Below are 17,548 nucleotides of genomic sequence, written 5' to 3' on the forward strand. Positions count from 1 at the left end.
CGTGCTGACAATACAATCAGTACTAGTGCACTGCTGAAACAAGGAGCAAGGTGTACACACATAGGCACAGGCAATGTAATTACTGTCATAGCTGTCTGCTGACATAACTTAGGCCAGCTTAATTTTCTAAGGTAGACAAGCCTTTAGCAGGCAGACTCCCTTGCACCTTTTTCGCTCCTGCTCCCTGCATGCTGCCTCCTGCCCAAAGTCTGCCTGTTATGCGCTGTCATAGCTCCCCCCTTATGAAATTGGCTTATGAATATACATAACTCAAAGATGGTTTCTGCACAGTACATCATGGAACATATTTTTTACAGTTCCAGTTGCTGAATGTGTATATTCTATTTCTGTGCGTATGTCATGCTTGTATGGGAAGTTAGAAATATGAAGTGCAGATCTGTTTATAATTCTAAATGTGCTAATGTGAGCCATTACTGATATTCTGGAAACTTAATGGCCCAGTATGCAACATAAGGATCTGGAAATGGCTTTGTTTTTCCTGTAAGCCCAAACTGTGGCTGGTCATGCCAGGACATGTGACCATGCCACTTGGTAGTGGAATTCATCTTGAATCTGGTATTTTCCCATGAGGATGGGGATACTAAACTTAGGGTTTCTGTCCTGGGAAAAGTCCATTTAAGGTATGGAAAGCACTTGGGCTTTTGTCTTCACCTGGCTTTTGAAATTGCCTCTCCAGTTTGAGGATATACCTGAAGAAACCTGAAAACAAAGAACTGTAAAGATACACAGAGCAGTGGACCCAAGCCAGAGGGGTTAAAAATCTACTCTGTCTTGAAGCATTTTACCTGAACCAGGGACAATGTGTGAGGAATATACTTGACATGTAACAAGTTTCTTAGCTGTGTTAGGATTAGCTGGTGTGTTTTGTTTATTTTACTGTGAAGTGTCTGTTTTTACTTGCAGTCACTTAAATCCTACTTTTTATACTTTTTCTTTCTTATCAAGCCCAGTGTAAATAATTGCCCCCGAGGGGGAGCAGCCACTGTGCCTCTCTCTCTTTCATTGACAAAGAGGGTGCACTTAAGCTTTCTCTGTGTAAATTTCATAGAGTAAGATGGATTTATTTGGTTTTGGTCCTCTTTGGGGCCTGTGTTCCTGGGAAGGCAGTGGCCTCATAGCAGAGCTGGTTGAGTGCCTGTGGTGCTCTATCGGGGGTTGTTGCCGTAACTATGAGAGAGCAGAGATTCTGGCCCACAGGACAGGGTGGTGGGAAGCCCCAGAAGGCAGGCTGGCGTGCTCAGACAGATGACCAGCACATAGATAACAACCCCAAGGGGTTCTGGTGATCCAACCCATCATGTACACATATGCACAACTCCGTTGTTCCCCCACAGCAGGTTTGCTACATGAGTTACACAGTTGCTCCCGAGAGAGGCAGGTCTAAAGCAGAGGGCAAAATCCAAACCAACCCCCGAACACTACATCTGGGGGCTGCTTCTTTCTCCTTTCAGAACGTGCGGCGGCTCCTGCAGAATCCCAGGGTGACTGAGTTCGACGCCACGCGGCTGGTGATGCTCTATGCACTGCACTACGAGCGACACAGCAGCAACAGCCTGCCTGGCCTGATGATGGACCTGAAGAACAAAGGAGTCTCAGAGAAATATCGAAAGGTAGCAGCAGCTGTTGTCCCCTTTCCTGGCTGGAGACCTTTTGATTCCTTGGGCACAACTCCAGCACTTCCCTCAATGCTAACTCCACCCCAGCTTTCCTGAAGCTAGTTGCCCACATTAATTGGGCTCCGACTTCCCCTTTCTCTGGACAGCTGGTGTCGGCGGTTGTGGAATACGGGGGGAAGCGGGTCCGGGGCAGCGATCTCTTCAGCCCCAAGGATGCCGTGTCGATCACCAAACAGTTCCTCAAAGGACTGAAGGTATTAAGGTCTCTGCCACATGTTCCCTTTCCAAGACTGGGGGAGTGTGCCTGTGACCCCAGGGGCTCTACATGCCTCGCCATGTGGTAGTCACACAAGGTTTGCGATCGCGGCACCACACGACAGACTCTCTAACTCAACAACGGGCAGAAGTGGGTGAGAGGGTGAGCTCAGGGGACACCACTCAGCACACATGGCGGCACCTTTAGCCATTCCTCCCGTTGGCTTGTGTGCGTCTGCTAGGGCTGTCCTTTAATATGCCATCTCTACTGGCTCTTGTCAGCTCTGGGCATGGAGCTAAGGTTATGGGTGGTGCTGATCTCTGAGTTTCCAGGGGTTCAGAGGCTGAAGGGGTGGTGCACTCAGCGCTCTGGACCCAGGGGAGGGCAGTTGGTCTGTTCCAACAGTCCCTGTGTCCACTGGACGCTGGTCATCCTGGATAGCGGTTTTGCTGTGCCACGCTCTCTGCTTGTGGCCTGGCTGCGTCTGAACTAAAACCACTTTCCCTTTGTGTCGCAGGGAGTGGAGAACGTGTATACGCAGCATCAGCCCTTGCTGCACGAGACTCTAGATCAGCTCATCAAAGGGAAACTGAAGGACAGCCAGTACCCCTACCTGGGTCCCAGCACGCTCCGGGACAGGTACAGTGGGGGAGGCTGGGCACAGAAGAATCTCTTTGGGGTAAATGAGGGATAGTTGATACCTGTGGCCAGTATGCTCAGCCAGCATTCATGATGTCATTACACAAAACAACTCTGTTGTGTGCTTAGGGAGCAGGGGACCGTTGCGCTCAGTCTGGGCCAAACTCTGCTCCCACTGAGGTCTATGGGAAAAGCAGTAACAGCAGAGTTAGTCCAGGGCTGAGTGCTTTTGGCAGCCTGCCCCTGTGTTCTTCCCTTTGCCTTCAGAGAACCTCTGGTGTGACACTACCAACCTCTGGTGTGAAACTACCCTCCTCTGTCTTGGCATGAAGAGAACAAACGACCTTGGAACTGCTGCAGTAGAGTGGTGGCCGGATCACCAGGTCCCCTTGAAAGGCCGGGCTCCAGTGCAGCTGGCCCCTTTGCCCCCTGCACCCCTATTGGTGGGGTCAGTCTGTAAATCAGGATTTCTGCTCCTGTAATGTGCTGATTCAGGGTGCGATAGCCCCTCGTTATGAACAATTGCAGAGAGCCTGCCATAGCTGCCAGCTTAGAGTTGCTCCAGTGGAGAGAGCTGTGCGGCTGATGCTAAACATCCCAGGCTCACTCCTTGTTGATGAGCCACGGGAATTGGCACAGAGCTGCTGCCAGGCTTCGGAAGTGTTTTGGCAATCCTCTGCAGCATGGCAACGATCTCCCCTCCTTTCACACTTTGGGTCCTGCCAGCTTTTATCAGCAGCTGCCACGTTTTTATTGAGTCAGAAAATAAACGGGAGCTAATAGTTTTCAACAAATCAGGTGGCTGTTGCAAGGCAGGCTGGCTTAAGTGAAAGCTGCAAACTCGCAGAGCAGAAGGGATGCAGACTTCAGGGCCGAGATTCAGCAGTGTTGAGCGAGTGGGAGGGGAGGAAGCGTGGCCAAGACTGTGCGTTAATGTCTCTGGGAGGTATACCCTGCAGTGCTTTCACTTCTTCCATAGCCCTACCACAGGGCATCGCCGTCCAGCTGATGAATGTGGAAAGGTATTTCAGAAGGGAAAGGTGTCGAGATTCCTGCTGGGGTCATTAACTGCTTTCCTTCTGAGTGAGAAAAGAATTGTTTCTCACTCAAGAGATGACTTGTTTGTCTGTGTGCCAGGAAATCTCTGGCTCATGCCAGACGCTCAGTTAAAAATCCAGTAGTGCCTTTTGGGGCTTGTGGAAGGGCAGCCAGAGAGGGGAATGCATCTGATTGTCCCAGGATGGGGATGAAGGCAACAGAAATGCAAGTGTCCTCCTAGGAAGGACAAGAAATGAGTCTCCACCTAGGAAATCCACCGTCTGGGTTGAGAAGGGACTACCTCTAGAGATGGGACTTCAAGGACGAAGCAGGCTTTGGAGACTGGTCTCTCCTCTCAGCCCACCAAAGGGGCCAGGTTTGCTGTGTGGCTCTGAAGTGAGGACACCCCACCCCACACCAATTCATTTCTCCCAGGCCACCAAACAGCTTCCAGCTGCTACAGACCTGGCCTTGGCTGGAGCCAGCAACGTAGGGGCAGAAGGTCCTTTGTGCCCTGCCTGCCAGTCTCTCTGGCTTGTTCCAACCTGCTGCCTTTAACCATGGTGGTTTCCAATGAGGTGCCCCCAGGAGGTAATACTAAGGAATTTCCTCAGCCCATGAGAACAGGGTTTCATTAGGTCAGAAACAACAAATCCAAACAATGTATAGCTGAGATGGAAGACAGCCACGTTTCCATCTTCCTCTGCCCCCCTTCCCACCACAGCATCAACCCAATGCTGTAACTGACTTAACAGCGGGAGTCCTTATGACATCAGTAAAATAAACCCCTGAGGTCACTGGCGGAGATACCAACTGACTTGTGCCCTGAGCGCTTCAGAGCAGGTCATCCTGTGAGCTAGTACAGTGCCTAGCAGGGTGAACCCGCTTGGGAAGCCTGGGTCACAATATTAAATGATGGCTGCATCAGAGATTGTCCATCACAGGCCATTGGAGGGCGATAGCACAGGGCCATGAGGTTAGTTGTGCTGTCGCTGGAGAGTTGGGTGGACCCCGAAAGCCAGTACCTTGTTGCAGCCACTTGGGGTTATGTAGAAAGACCACCCTTGTCTCCCTTTGGACGAGATAGTGTGGCCTAGTATGCACAGCATTTGGTCTGTGTCTCAGAAGACCTGGGTTCTACTCCCATCTTGGCCATGGGCCTAATGGATTACCTTGGGTGGAATACAGCCTTGCCCTGTGCCTCAGTTTCCCTGTGTGTGAAAGCATTGTGAGCCCTACATCTAGACTTGACAGATAAAAGCTGGTGTTTATTTTCACCTTTTGGAAAGTACAAAACAAGCCAGTGCTTGATTTTCTTGGGGAGACTGGGAGGGCTGGCCCATGAGCACTGAAAGCTGCAAGGCAGATGAAAGTTAGCTTAATTTGGCTTCTAAAAGGACAGGAGTCATCTTGGCAAAACCCACTAGCATCACTGGCCAGGTTGGCAGAGGACCAAGTGGGCTTTATAAGCTGACCTGCCCCTTGCTTCTGGATGAGGTCATAGAATCATAGAATACTAGGACTGGAAGGGACTTTGAGAGGTCATCGAGTCCAGCCCCCTGCCCTCAGGGCAGGACCAAGTACTGTCTAGACCAGGCGTGTCCAGCCCGCGGGCCGCATGCGGCCCTGGACAGCTAGTAATGTGGCCCCACAAGATCGTAAACTTTTAACATTATTATGTGATTTATATACATTAACTATATTATATATTCTATATGCGGCCCAAGACAATTCCTCTTCGCTCAATGCGGCCCAGGCAAGCCAAAAGGTTGGATACCCATGGTCTAGACCATCCCTGACAGACATTTATCTAACCTGTACTTAAATATCTCAAGAGATGGAGATTCCACAACCTCCCTACGCAATTTATTCCAGTGTGTGACCACCCTGACAGGTAGGGACGTTTTCCTAATGTCCAACCTAAACCTCCCTTGCTGCAGTTTAAGGTCAGAGGGTGGCAGTATATTTTTTCCCCCAGTGCTACTCTGACAAGAGTTTCAGCAGCACTGGCTCAGAGCTGAGTGACCCCTGGAGATGCAGGTGCTGCTTCCTGATGCCCCACTTCCTCGATCTCCTGTTCCAGGATCTCCTTGCCGCAGGAGGCTGGCTCAGAGCCCCAGAGGGTCTGGCTCCTGGCACTAATGGGGAGAACGTATCCGAGTGAGTTCAGGGTGCTAAAGCACTGGAAATACAGGCCTCAGCGTACAGATGGCCGGGGGGTAATGCTACTGTCCCCTGACTTGGGAGACCTGCACTCAGTTCCCTGCTCCTGTCTGGCCTGAGGCTATTCGCTAGTTACATCTGCATTTCAAGCTGGGGCCATTCCCAGCCTCATGAGACATACCCAAGATAGCTCTGATCAAGCTAGTGTTCTCAAAATGGAAATGTTGGCAGGGTGGCAGGAGCAGCTACCCACCCTAAGGCAGAGAGAGGAACCAGCTTGAATTTCTCATAAATTGAACAAAATCAATCCTATATGCAAGGGAAATGAATCACTGAAAATGGGACTAGACCACATGCTGCTGGTGGCTTCAGAGGACGAAGTTACAGTGATTGACACAGGTTCAACAAAAGGGCAGGATGTGGGAGAAGGGCCACTGCTGAACGGCAAGAAATTTTCTGAAGGGGGTGTGGGTGGGTGGGTGGGTGTGTGTGTGAGAGAGAGAGAGCGCAATAAATATTATCCTCTTGTGGGGGAGGAGACACTTATGGTCCAAATTAGCAGCTAGGAGGGAGGGGAAGCTCTGTCAAGCATTGAGCAGGGTTCCAAGCATTCAGTTCATCTTTTGCTTCCTAGCTCTCATTTGCCTGCTATTTAAATGTCCTCCCTCTCCTGTGTGCCACCAGCACTGCTGCTTGAGTCACGCTGGCTGCACTTATCCAACAGCTCCTCCGTTGTATTACAGTCGTGCATAGAGGCACCATCTGAGATCAGGGCTCCATTGAGCTAAGCGAGTAGTAGGAGTTGTCCCAAAGAGCTCACTGGCTACATTTATATTAGGGGAGAACTTCGAAATGGCCATGCTAATAGCTAAATCGGAGAATACTAATGAGGTGCTGAAATGAATATTCAGCACCTCATTAGCATGCCACCAGCCGCGGCATTTCACTCGCATGCGGCTCACCTACGTGGGGGCCCCTTTTCAAAAGGACCCTGCAGATGCTGAAATCCCCTTATTCCTATCCTAGTGTAGACATAGCCACTGTGTAGAGACAGACCCAGGACAGGAGAAGGGAAGAGTTATTGTCCCTCTTCTGCAGATGTTGAACAGAGACAGAGAGATGCTGGGGCTTCCCCAGGGTTGGAGAGAACCAGTAGCAAGGCTGTAATCCCATGTGTCCCACTCCAGTACCTTACCCACAAACCAGCCTGCCTCTGTGCTCTGGGCTACCAGTAGGCTGCCAGTAACGGTGAGTTTTGTGGCTGGGACTTCAGTGTAATGAGGATTTTCTCTGTTCAATACAAGAATAACACGGTGCTTGGAAACCTGCTTTGACCAGGATTACCTATGCTGGTCCTTCCTTCTCTGTGAATGAGTGGAGACCCCCAGATGGGGGAAGTACAAGTAACCAAGCAGACTACAGAATACTAGAATGGGAAGGAACCTCAGGAGGTCATTGAGTCCCATGCCCAGCCCTCATGGCAGGACCAAGCACCATCCAGACCAGGGATCAGCAAGAGCAGCACGCGAGCCGATATTCACTGGCATGTGGGGTGTGAGATCAGCCCCTCCCCTCCTCCCCCATGCAGCTGGGAGCTTGCTCAAAGCCATGCTTCCTGTGGATCAACAAAAGACCAGTGAATGCTACCAACCATCACCTAAACGCTCTGCATCTTAATGTATTTATTAATGAAGCTGTTGCAGGCAGGACTATTAGTGACTTTAAAAACCATCACCAGAACTCAACCCATACACAGAGGTCAAAATTTTGCAGTCTGCCTCAGAAAGGTTGCTGAGACTGGCTCTAGACAAATGGGTTGGTCTAACTCTCTTAGTCAGTTACGGTAAGTAGCAAGCTGGGCCCAGCAGCACCTGAACTGAAGGTTTTAGCAGACACTACAGTGAGGGAGAGTGTTTAGGAAGGATTTGAAGGCAGATGGGTGTGGGGAGCTCCTTCGAGCTTGTGTGAAAATTGTGACCAGTGGGCAGTGCAGGCCAGCAAAGTTGGTAGATCAGTGGTGAATATTAACAGCTCCATGGCAAATGGGAGAGGATGGGTGTTGGGGACTGACTGTGACAGGCCATATATTTGCTTTCAATCAGCACAGGTTTGCGCTGACCAAGAAGGGGAAGCTGTGGAGGGTTTGAAAAAGAGGGTTGACTCCACCCCAAGTAATTCAGACCTGCGAACTCCTCCCCAGTTGGTATGGATTGCAGAGCTGAGCAAACAGAGGCTCAGGGTTTTATGTCTGTCCAGACCCCCTCAGTGTATTTATAATTCTCATTGTGCTGCTGTTGAAGCTACTGCGGGGGGAGCGTGGGAGGAGTAATGTCAGGACGAGCGGTGTTGACTCTATTTTTTTCATGTGCATTCTGAGTTCCTCTTTAAGCCAGCTTTGCTGGGCTGGGTTTTTAAAAAAAATCTGGTTAGTGCAGTTGGAAGCAGCCAAGATTTGATTGTCCCTGGGTCCAGAGACAGACCCCTCTCTGAGGGGGTTCCTCTGAGCAGTAAGTACCTGCTGTGCCCTCCAGCCAAATCAGTGTCCTTGGCTGTGGTGTGCCTTCCTGGTCTTGTGCATTGGGATCAACTTCCAGTGCTGTAACACAGCCCTAACTTCTAGGGCAGGGCCGCTGCTGGCGTAGGGCTGCTATACCTCTTCCCACGTGTGGCTCTCAAAGCACTTTACGTGTGTGTGAATTGTAGTGGTGGTGCATGGAGCTTTGGAAACAAGAGTGAGCCAAGCTCAGTGCATGCTGGGAGGCCGAGTTTGAGGCTGGGTGTGCAGCAGCAGCCAAAGGGAAGTAGTTGGAGGGATTTGGGGGCGTAAATCCATTAGACCTTGTGAGCAGGAGTTCCTTGGAGACGGACTCTGTGGATGAAATGGGGATGGATGGAGCTTGTAACTAAGGGACTGTCTCCCTATGCTCAGTTGTTTATTTCCTTTGCCTGTTGCATTACTGATCCAGTTACAGTCACTAGTTCAATTTAATAGCTGTACTTGGCTGGGTGGGTTTTGGGATATACAAGCGTTGCAACCCCCAGAGCAGATTGGGATTATACGTACTGCCCAGGTGAGCAAACAGTGCTTGCCCTCAGCTAGCCAGGGAATAAAACCCTGAAGTCCTGACTCCAGCTGTGTGCTATAACCCTGCAAACGCTCTTCCAGTCACTGGTGACTTGGCTGGTCTCTTGCGTGTTGAAGTGTAAGTGGGTCTTGGAGCAGGATTCAGAAACACACTTCAATACAGCAAGTTATGGTTTTAGATTTTTTTCACTTCCTTCCTCGCCAAAAGAGCTGGGCAGTTTTGCATCCAGTTTCCAAAGAAGCCTGCGTGCCAGCAGTGTCCATCCTCCAGGGCTGCCTCAGTGACTCGTGTAGAATGTTCGTCTGCTGTAGTGAAAGATTTGAACCTGGACAGTCTGAACACGCAATTTCTGTATATCACCTGCTTATCATAAGGCTGCACTGCAGGAGACTTCACAGATGGCTTTTATGCGAGGGACTCTGACTCTGCAACTCTTTGGGGAGCGATCGCTGCCCAGGACTCCCAGCTAGCTGGGAATGTTGCGAATGCTGCGTATGTGGTGCCTGAAACCATCATCCCTATCCTGCCTTATAACTACTCCTCACTGACAGCCTAAAATAACGGCATAATAAATGGTACCATTTTGGCTGCAGAGCTCAAGAGTGGACCAGCGAGGGGGGTATGTTCACATTCCTTTTGGGGCTTTTTCCACAAGGGGTGCCTCGCTGATTGTAGCCATTTTGAAAGCATAAGGTTTGCATAGCTGAAGCTTGCAGTCTTGGGAATCACTATCCAAAGATTAACAAGAGGAGGTTATACGCTGGCTGCAGAAACTTGTGCTAAAGTCCATTGAATGCACCAGGAAGCAGTTTTTCTGTTTAATATAACTCTGTGAGCCATACTTTTCCAAGTATCATGTAATGTTAGGCACTTATTGACACTCAGGATCTGATTTTTAGAGGGGCCAAGTACATGCAGCTTCCAAGAACTTCCAAAATCTGATTTGAGGCACCAGATTCTGGGCATCCTATCTTGGAAACTACTTTAAAAACATAAGACCAGTCAGCCTGGGTCAAACCAAAGTCTGTCTGACCCAGTATCCTGCCTGCTGACAGTGGTCAATGCCAGGTGCCCCAGAATAATGAACAGAACAGATAGTCATCAAATGGTCCATCTCCTGTCACCCATTCACAGGTTCTGACAAACAGGGACTAGGGACCCCACTTCTGCCCATCCAGCTTAATAGCCACTGATGGACCTATCCTCCATGCATTTATCTAGCTCTTTTTCGAACCCTGTTATAGCCTTGGACTTCACAACATCCTCTGGCGAGGAGTTCCACAGATTGATTGTGCGTTGTGTGAAGAAATACTTCTTTTTATTTGTTTTAAACCTATTCACTTCCTTTGGTGTTACATTCAGAGAGTTTGGGCCTCAGTGGGTGAGAAGTTAGTGATAAGGGTTTTGTGCCTTTTTCGTTTTTAACCTTGTGGAGAAAGTTGCCATCCTTCAGCTGCATCACCTTGTCTTGGGTTCTCATCAAATGTAAGGCTAAGCAAGGTTGGTCCCGGGCAATATTTGGATGGAAATTCTCCCAAACGACGCAGGCAGTGATGTTGAATACTCTCCCCTCACAGTCAGTTCCCCATTCTGGTGCTAGAGGGCAATGTTCCCTCTAATTTTTCCAGCCATGTACAGACTAAGGAGAACTGTGCACTTCTGGAGGTATTATCATCTCTTGGCTAGCTTGCAAATGGAGCTCCGGACCTCTTGTGGGCCTGAAGTCTGCCCTATAGCAACACCATAAGGGAAGAGAAAAACCTGAATGAGTTTAGAAAGCTGAAGTTAGGTTATGCTGATAAGTCACTAGAATGCATTACTCATAGTCCTGTGTTGTTGTGTGACATCAATGCAGGTCAGAGTTAAGGTAGTTTGTATGTTTGCCTTGACTGTGCATTGAAAGTGGTTGGAATTCTTTGATGTGTAACCTTCCCTCTGGGATGTATCATGATGGAGTCTGTTGGGAATACGGACCCTGCCTGGCTGTCATTGAATGGGTGCTGCTGTTAACAAAGTAAATGTTTAGCAAAGCAGTTTTCAAGTGCCACACAATGTACTACTGCATCATTACACCTCCAGGGCCCTGTACGTCACAGAAGTTAGACATAGGGAAGGTCTGCAGGCTTGTTCAATCAGTATCTCGGGCCAGGGCAGGATTTGTCCTTTAGGCTGTGTTGCCTAATATTTCTTCCTGCCCAATTTCAACAGCTATCCCTCTTCATTGCAGGCCTCAAGATATTATTGTGTTCATCATTGGAGGAGCAACCTATGAGGAGGCGTTAACGGTCTACAACCTTAACCGCACCACCCCTGGTGTCCGGATTGTATTGGGTGGGACCACGATCCACAACACGAAAAGGTAACAGCGAGCAGAGCCTTGGCACGTTTGAAAACGGTTGATTTGAGTCACAGGAGAATTGCAGCCTGCCAGGGCAGCACTGGTCAGATCTCTGGTCCAACCACCAGCCTGCTAGATGTAGCCCTAAATGCTTCGTTGGCTCTGCGAGAGTTTGTCAGGTGGTGGAAGGCTGAAGGAGCTTGTAAGGCAAAGATAAAAGTGCTAGGTATGGAGAAGTGTGTGCATCGTCTCTCCTGCTTTGGATTTGCTGCCCACTGTAGCTTGAGCAGGAAGACAAGGGATGGAAGAAGTGTTCTCTGTAAGCCAGCAGTGGGCAACAAAGACCAGCGAGTGGGTCACGAGAGTGGCTCTCCTTCATTTCAGTGGGCCGTGTGATTGGCAGTGGTGGGCAACCTGCAGCCCATTGGAGTTCCACCTGCAGCTTCCCTCATGCACCTCTCCTCTGCCCCTTCCCCGCTCCCCCCTTGCCTCTTGTGCACAGGTGACCTGCACTTCCTGTTCCTTCCACTCCCACCAGCACTTTCAGAGCACCCAAACCACCTGCTTCACATGCCTGCCCCGCCCTTCCCCTTTTCTCCTGGTGCTTAAACAATTGCAAATCCGCTGATGCATGGTTTTCTGAAAGCGGTAGGAGGGAGGGGGAGCAGTAGGAAGTACGGGGCTCCGGTGCCGTAGTATGTGAGAGGCATGTGGGGGAGGGGCACAGGTGGGGTGCATGGGCCACCAGTGGAATCCCACTGAGCCACATGGAGCCCACGGGCTGCAGGTTACCAACCACTGATGTAAACTGAGTGCTTGTGCAGCCACTCAGGAGAAATTCAAGTGACACCCAGCTGATTAGCAGGGCGTCTGCAGCTAGGTTTTGTGTTTCTGTTGGTGGTGCACGTTCACACATGTGTTGGTGCACATAAAAATATTATCCTGCACATGGAGGACAAAAATTCCACACAGAGCTGGAGAGGATTAGAGGGAATATTGGATAGGAGTACCCAGAAATCCAGCCCAGACGCCTGAGTCTGTTTTCAGTTGCTTTACCATAAATTGACAGAATCTGCTAAGGCTGGTGGAGTTTCACTGATGTTTGTGAGATTGGAAGCAGTTCTTGTGCATGTAGTAATGGCAATCGCTGCACTGCCTGCCGATGTACACAGGACTGACTGCTCTTCACAATGGGTTGGGCAAAAAAGTTCCTTTCTTAACAGAACAATCTCCTTACATAGGAGATGGGACAGAATTGTATAGATTTGATCCTGCAAGATTCAAGGGTTTACTGATCACCCTCAATTCTCTTTTGATTTCCCTGTGCTGCCAGTGTTGCCTCTGAATGATTCCAAGCAGCTAACAGCAGAGCCAGAGAGGCTTTGTGATGGGCAGCACTGACGGCCTGGCATTTCCGTGATCCAACCCTAAATTCTGTTAGTTCCTGCTAGTACCATCTTGCTTGTGCGATGTGATCAGCTGATGAAACTTATGAGCCCAGTCTCCAAACACGGGCACCAAAATGCTGATCAGGACTTGGTTGTCCTAATAAGGTGGAAATTAGACCAATCTTCTGTACTACTTCCTGCCAATGGGTGGGGGAACAGGCAGGCATACCTCCTTCTCGCCCATGCCAGCTGTTAGCTAAGCAGAGAACTGAGAATTCTTTCGCCCCCCCACACCCAGCCAAATATCCCATTCTGTCCTCTTTCATAAGTAAGTCTCTTTGGCCAGTAGCCAGTCAGTTGATTGGGAACAGGAGGGTAAAGTGAGAAGGAAAGTGACAGGTGACCCAAACCATCCCACGTGCTCGATCAGAAAACATGGTGAAATCTAAGAGCTGGGACAGTCCCTGGGTTTGTCCAACAGCTGCTGTGAACTTAAAGGGATGACTCTGCTCAGTAGGGGTGGATGGAGGGGAGGCTTCAAGCTCTTTTAGTAGTGAGACTGGTTAACCTTCAGAACTGTGTTCCTAGGGTCAGGTGTATTCATCATCACTGATAACATTTAACTCCAAAGTGGGTGTTTTTCTGAATGCTCCGCTCTAGGAATTATTTTGGGGAAGTTCTGTGGCTTGGGCTGTGCAATGGTCAGACTGGAAGGTCGCAGAGGCCTTGGGATCTACGAACCTAAGAGCTGAGCTCAAAGGTAGCATGTAGGTGTACTGAGATACAGCAAAGTGGCCTGGGTTTTAGGCCAGATATACCATATTGCTGCTATCCTGCTAGACCAGGGATGGGCAAAACATGGGTTGGATGCAGTAGGAGGGGGTTGTGATCAGCAGGGGTTTGGGGTGTGGCCTAACATTTGGAGCTTGCTTGTTGGAGCCTGGTATACCTTCTGGCAGACTCCCTGTGTGCTGTGGTCCCCTGGGCCAGAGTGTGTGTCTCTCGCTGTTCCCCTCCCTACCCAGGGGGGCATGCCATGCAGAGACGCATGCCGGCCCCAGTAGCCTGCCACTTTGAGTGGCATGGAGGGTTGCAGCAGACAGGGAGCGTGCCCAAGGGTCTCCCTGGGCCACTGGCTGGGAGCCTCCTATGATAAGCATCTCCCAGCCAGAGCCTGCACCTGGCACCCACCTTCTCCCATACCCCAAACCTCTGCTCCAGGTCACAACCCCCTCCTGCTGCTTGCAAGCCCTGTGCACCCCCTCCTACATCCATCCCCAAGATCAGAATACTCTCCTGAACTCAGACTGCCCCCTGCAGCCCAGCACTTTACCCTGAGTTCCCTTCTGTACCCAGCCTCTGTCCCAGACCTGCCACCTCAATTAATGTGAAAAGTGCAGCCCTTGACCACTTACCAAATTCTTAGTGCCCACCTCTGTGCTAGACTGTTCAAAAGCTTCTCTCCTGCACTGCCATCCTTACTTCCCTCTCCCATGAGGTGTATCCAAGTTGAACTGCAATAATTTGTATTGTATTGAAAGATCTAGTAAATTTCACCCTCCCATTCTCCACAAACAGGCTTTTTTCACACAGGTGCAAATTGGTTAGGTTTTTCTTGCATTTATTACGGCCCTCAAATTGGACACCAGTCCAGATGTAACCAGCTCTTCTGAACTGGGTTACAAAGGCAAGTCTGTATTAACCCACATTTTGACCAAATCCTCCCCAAACTAGCTAGCTTTCCCATCTGCCCCTCCCTCCCAGTCGCTCTCCATTTTAGCCTGCTGACCTTGGTCTGGCTATGGTCTGAAGAAGTGGGTCTGTCCCATGAAAGCTCACCTAATAAATTATTTTGCTAGTCTTTAAAGTGCTACTTGACTGCTTTTTGGTTTGACCTAAACTGCTTTCCTAGTAGCTGAAAGATAAAGAATGTCACAGTCACGCTAACTGCTCTTTGGCTGATAGGCCCTCAGGAAGTAGGGAGTTGCTAAAATGCCACCTTGGAAACATGCACCCAGATTGTAAAATGCCGCTACAGTGAAAACATCTGGCTTCATTATCACAAATCGCTTTGAAAACCAGTTTCCTGATGTTCCATTTACTCTTAACTCCCAGGAAGCGGCTGAATGTACATTCCCTTCCAAGTGCAAGAGCTCATATAAGCCACAAAATCTGAACCTCTAGACTATGCAGAAGATCTACCCAGTCAGGGTCGATCTTCCAGAGCTCGATTTTGTGCACCTGGTAGAGATGTGTGAAATCAAACCATCCTGGGGTCAGCAGTCAAACCCTGTACTATGCGATATTGCAAGGAGTAAGGGAGATCAATGGAAGAATTTCCCCATCAGCCTCTATGAAGATGGCCAGGTAAGTTGATTGCAGATAAATTGATTCTAGCAACTCAATTGCCGTAGCTCGAATTGCATATCTGAAATCGACTTATGTGCCTAGTGTAGACAATGCCTGAGTGCGGGACACAGAGCCTTGGGGATCAATTTCCAAGATGAATGAGAACTTCCTGCAGGATTAGAAACTGGATCAAAGCTCTCCCACCTGCTGACTATTCATCAGTGATGCTCAGAGATGCTACATGCTGCAAGCAAACTAGGACCCTAAATTAGGGAAACAAAGTGAAACCCAGACCCTCTAGATCTCCTGTCTGCAAAAGGAGCCTGAATCCTGTAAAAATGTTCTCAGCAGTGGCTTGTTTCATATTCCTGCTCGTGCAATTCTACTGCTTCTCTAGCAGCATTCATCAGGTCAGTTCAGAGCACTTTTCTTACAGTGAGGCTTTGATTTCACCCCCACCCCCACATACTTCCACAGGAACTTAAAGGAGTTAGGTGCCTAACTCCTATCAGAAAATTCCAGGCTAACTAATTCATCCCACCCCTCCCAGCAGCCCTCGTTCCAGAGAGCATGTAAACATCTGCTTACGTTCATCCCTGTGCAGCTGAGCACTGAGTCCCATGCTTAACTTTAAAGCTGTGAGGAATTCCCATTGGCTTTGTAGTCAGTGTCTACTTAGTGTTGCTGAACAGAGATCCTTTCTTGAATTATGTGGGACCGCTCTCTGAAGTAGCACGCTCCTTGCCTCACCGATGAGAAACTGAGGCACAGAGGGGCAGGTGTTACCCTAGGCCCGGTGGCAAATCTGCATTAAACCCAAGAACAGAACTCCCAGCCTATGACATAAGCTCCTCGCTCTAGAAAGTTGGCCGCAGCCTTAGCTTAATCTCTTACATCTGCGGTGGTGTCCATACTGCGGTCCAGGCTAGCTAGCTAGCTAGAGCACAGCACCATCGAAGAGCCTAGGCACATGCCAGGGCTGCCATGGCCACACCACCATTTTAAGGCCTTCTCTCAAGCAGAGCTCGCACATGGATTTCTGCCCAAGCTGGAATTATGCCAGTGACTCCCACCCTTTTCAGTACCATGACGCACTTCAATGAGCTGAACAATTCCGTGGCCCATCCAGTTTTTACTTGTGCAGTGAGGATGTTGTGGGGGAGGCAAGAGCGTTTAAACGGTGTCCCAGATCCAACAGGCTCCTGTCCTCCCTCCCTCTTTCCCCACTTGCCCATCCAGAATCAGCACTTCGCAGAGGCCCAGCAGGGCCGTCCTGCCAAGTGCCATTGTTGCTGTTCATATGCACTCCTTCCAGGGGAAGTGGGAGAAGGGGGCAGATGAAGTTACCAAAGAAGACTTGAGCAGGGCAGGTGATGGCATCTGTTTCAGAGACACGAAACTTTAGCCTGTCCAGCTAGCACGTTAGTCCTGGCACATCTCTTATTGCACAGAGCCTGTGACTGCTGACGTGTTGGTCATGTGCTGTCTACCACTGAACTCATCCTGTGTCATGACCCCGATTCAGGTGCCACACCGCTGATTCAGAGCATCCACGGCCACCCACAGTGGGCAGCATCGGCTTCTATTGGTGGTGCACATCTGCACATGCCGCAGTGCACAAAATAAAATTTGTTCTCTACGTGGATGGAAGAAATTAGAGGGAACATTCGTTCTAACCCCACTTCCATCTGAATTCCGTATCAGGCAGGTATTAATCATGGCTCCTGAACCTGCTGAAAATATTGTGCTACATTTGCAGCTGCACCAGGCTTAAGTACACTTGCTGCCCACACCAGCTCTCAGCACAAGGTAACTTTGCTAATGTACCAGGTTCAGTGGTTCCGAGAACTGCTGCACAGCTACTAGAGTGCCATAATCCCTGAACAACTAATCTGGGTCACTCGCAATTTGGAGCAAGCTGCTGCCTCGTGCCCAGGTCTAATCTACTTGTTTTGAGGCATATCTGACTTTTTGAGGAATGGCACAATTAGGCTTATAGCAGACGCCCCACTGCAAATCTTGATGGCTTGCTGGCCTTTGTTCCCTAATGAAATACAGAACAGTGGCAGAAAGTAACTGATAGCAGAGATCTCCTGACAGGTGTAACTTTCACCCATTATTGAAGGCTGAGACCTACCTTGAAAGAGGATCCATGTAACTGAGTCACCAGTGAACTGGACTGCATGTACAGTAAGGCACTTGGAGACAGAGCTTATTGGAAAGGCTCTGCAAAGAAGCTGTCCTACCATTAACGTGCTCCACTGAACAGCTTTGTGTGCCGTAGCTGGAGCAGAGGGGAAGCTGAGTTCTGTAGGCATGTTTCCCTCTCTATTTGATGGTGGGCTTAAAATTTCACTTCCAGAGGCTCTTTATGGGCCTCCTTTTGTCAGAATAGTCACAGAGAGGTGGCCGTGTTCGTCTGTATCTTCACAAAACAAAAGAGGCCATCCTGTAGCCCTTTGACAACTAACAAAATAATTAGGTGGTGAGCTTTTGTGGGACAGACCCACTTCTCCAGAGCTGGAAAATTCTGATTAAAGTAAACTGACACGATGGGAATTTAACAGAAGGCTAGAGGGGGAAAAGATGGAATGCAAACTTTTTTCCCTATATTTCTGTTAAATTCGCATCGTGCCAGTTTACTTTAAATCAGA

At 49.5% G+C, this 17,548-nt stretch overlaps 1 protein-coding gene across 1 annotated transcript in view; it reads left to right on the forward strand.

The window, feature by feature from the left end:
* Positions 1 to 17,548, forward strand: part of VPS45 (vacuolar protein sorting 45 homolog) — a 57,556-nt gene that overhangs the window by 24,210 nt on the left and 15,798 nt on the right. The window contains exons 11-14 of the mRNA XM_074980633.1: positions 1,473 to 1,631; positions 1,784 to 1,891; positions 2,411 to 2,532; positions 11,047 to 11,178. Of these exons, the coding sequence (XP_074836734.1) occupies positions 1,473 to 1,631; positions 1,784 to 1,891; positions 2,411 to 2,532; positions 11,047 to 11,178 (521 nt within the window). The remainder of the gene's footprint in view (positions 1 to 1,472; positions 1,632 to 1,783; positions 1,892 to 2,410; positions 2,533 to 11,046; positions 11,179 to 17,548) is intronic.

Source organism: Carettochelys insculpta, chromosome 30 (assembly GCF_033958435.1).
Source record: "Carettochelys insculpta isolate YL-2023 chromosome 30, ASM3395843v1, whole genome shotgun sequence".
Lineage (NCBI taxonomy): Eukaryota > Metazoa > Chordata > Testudines > Carettochelyidae > Carettochelys > Carettochelys insculpta.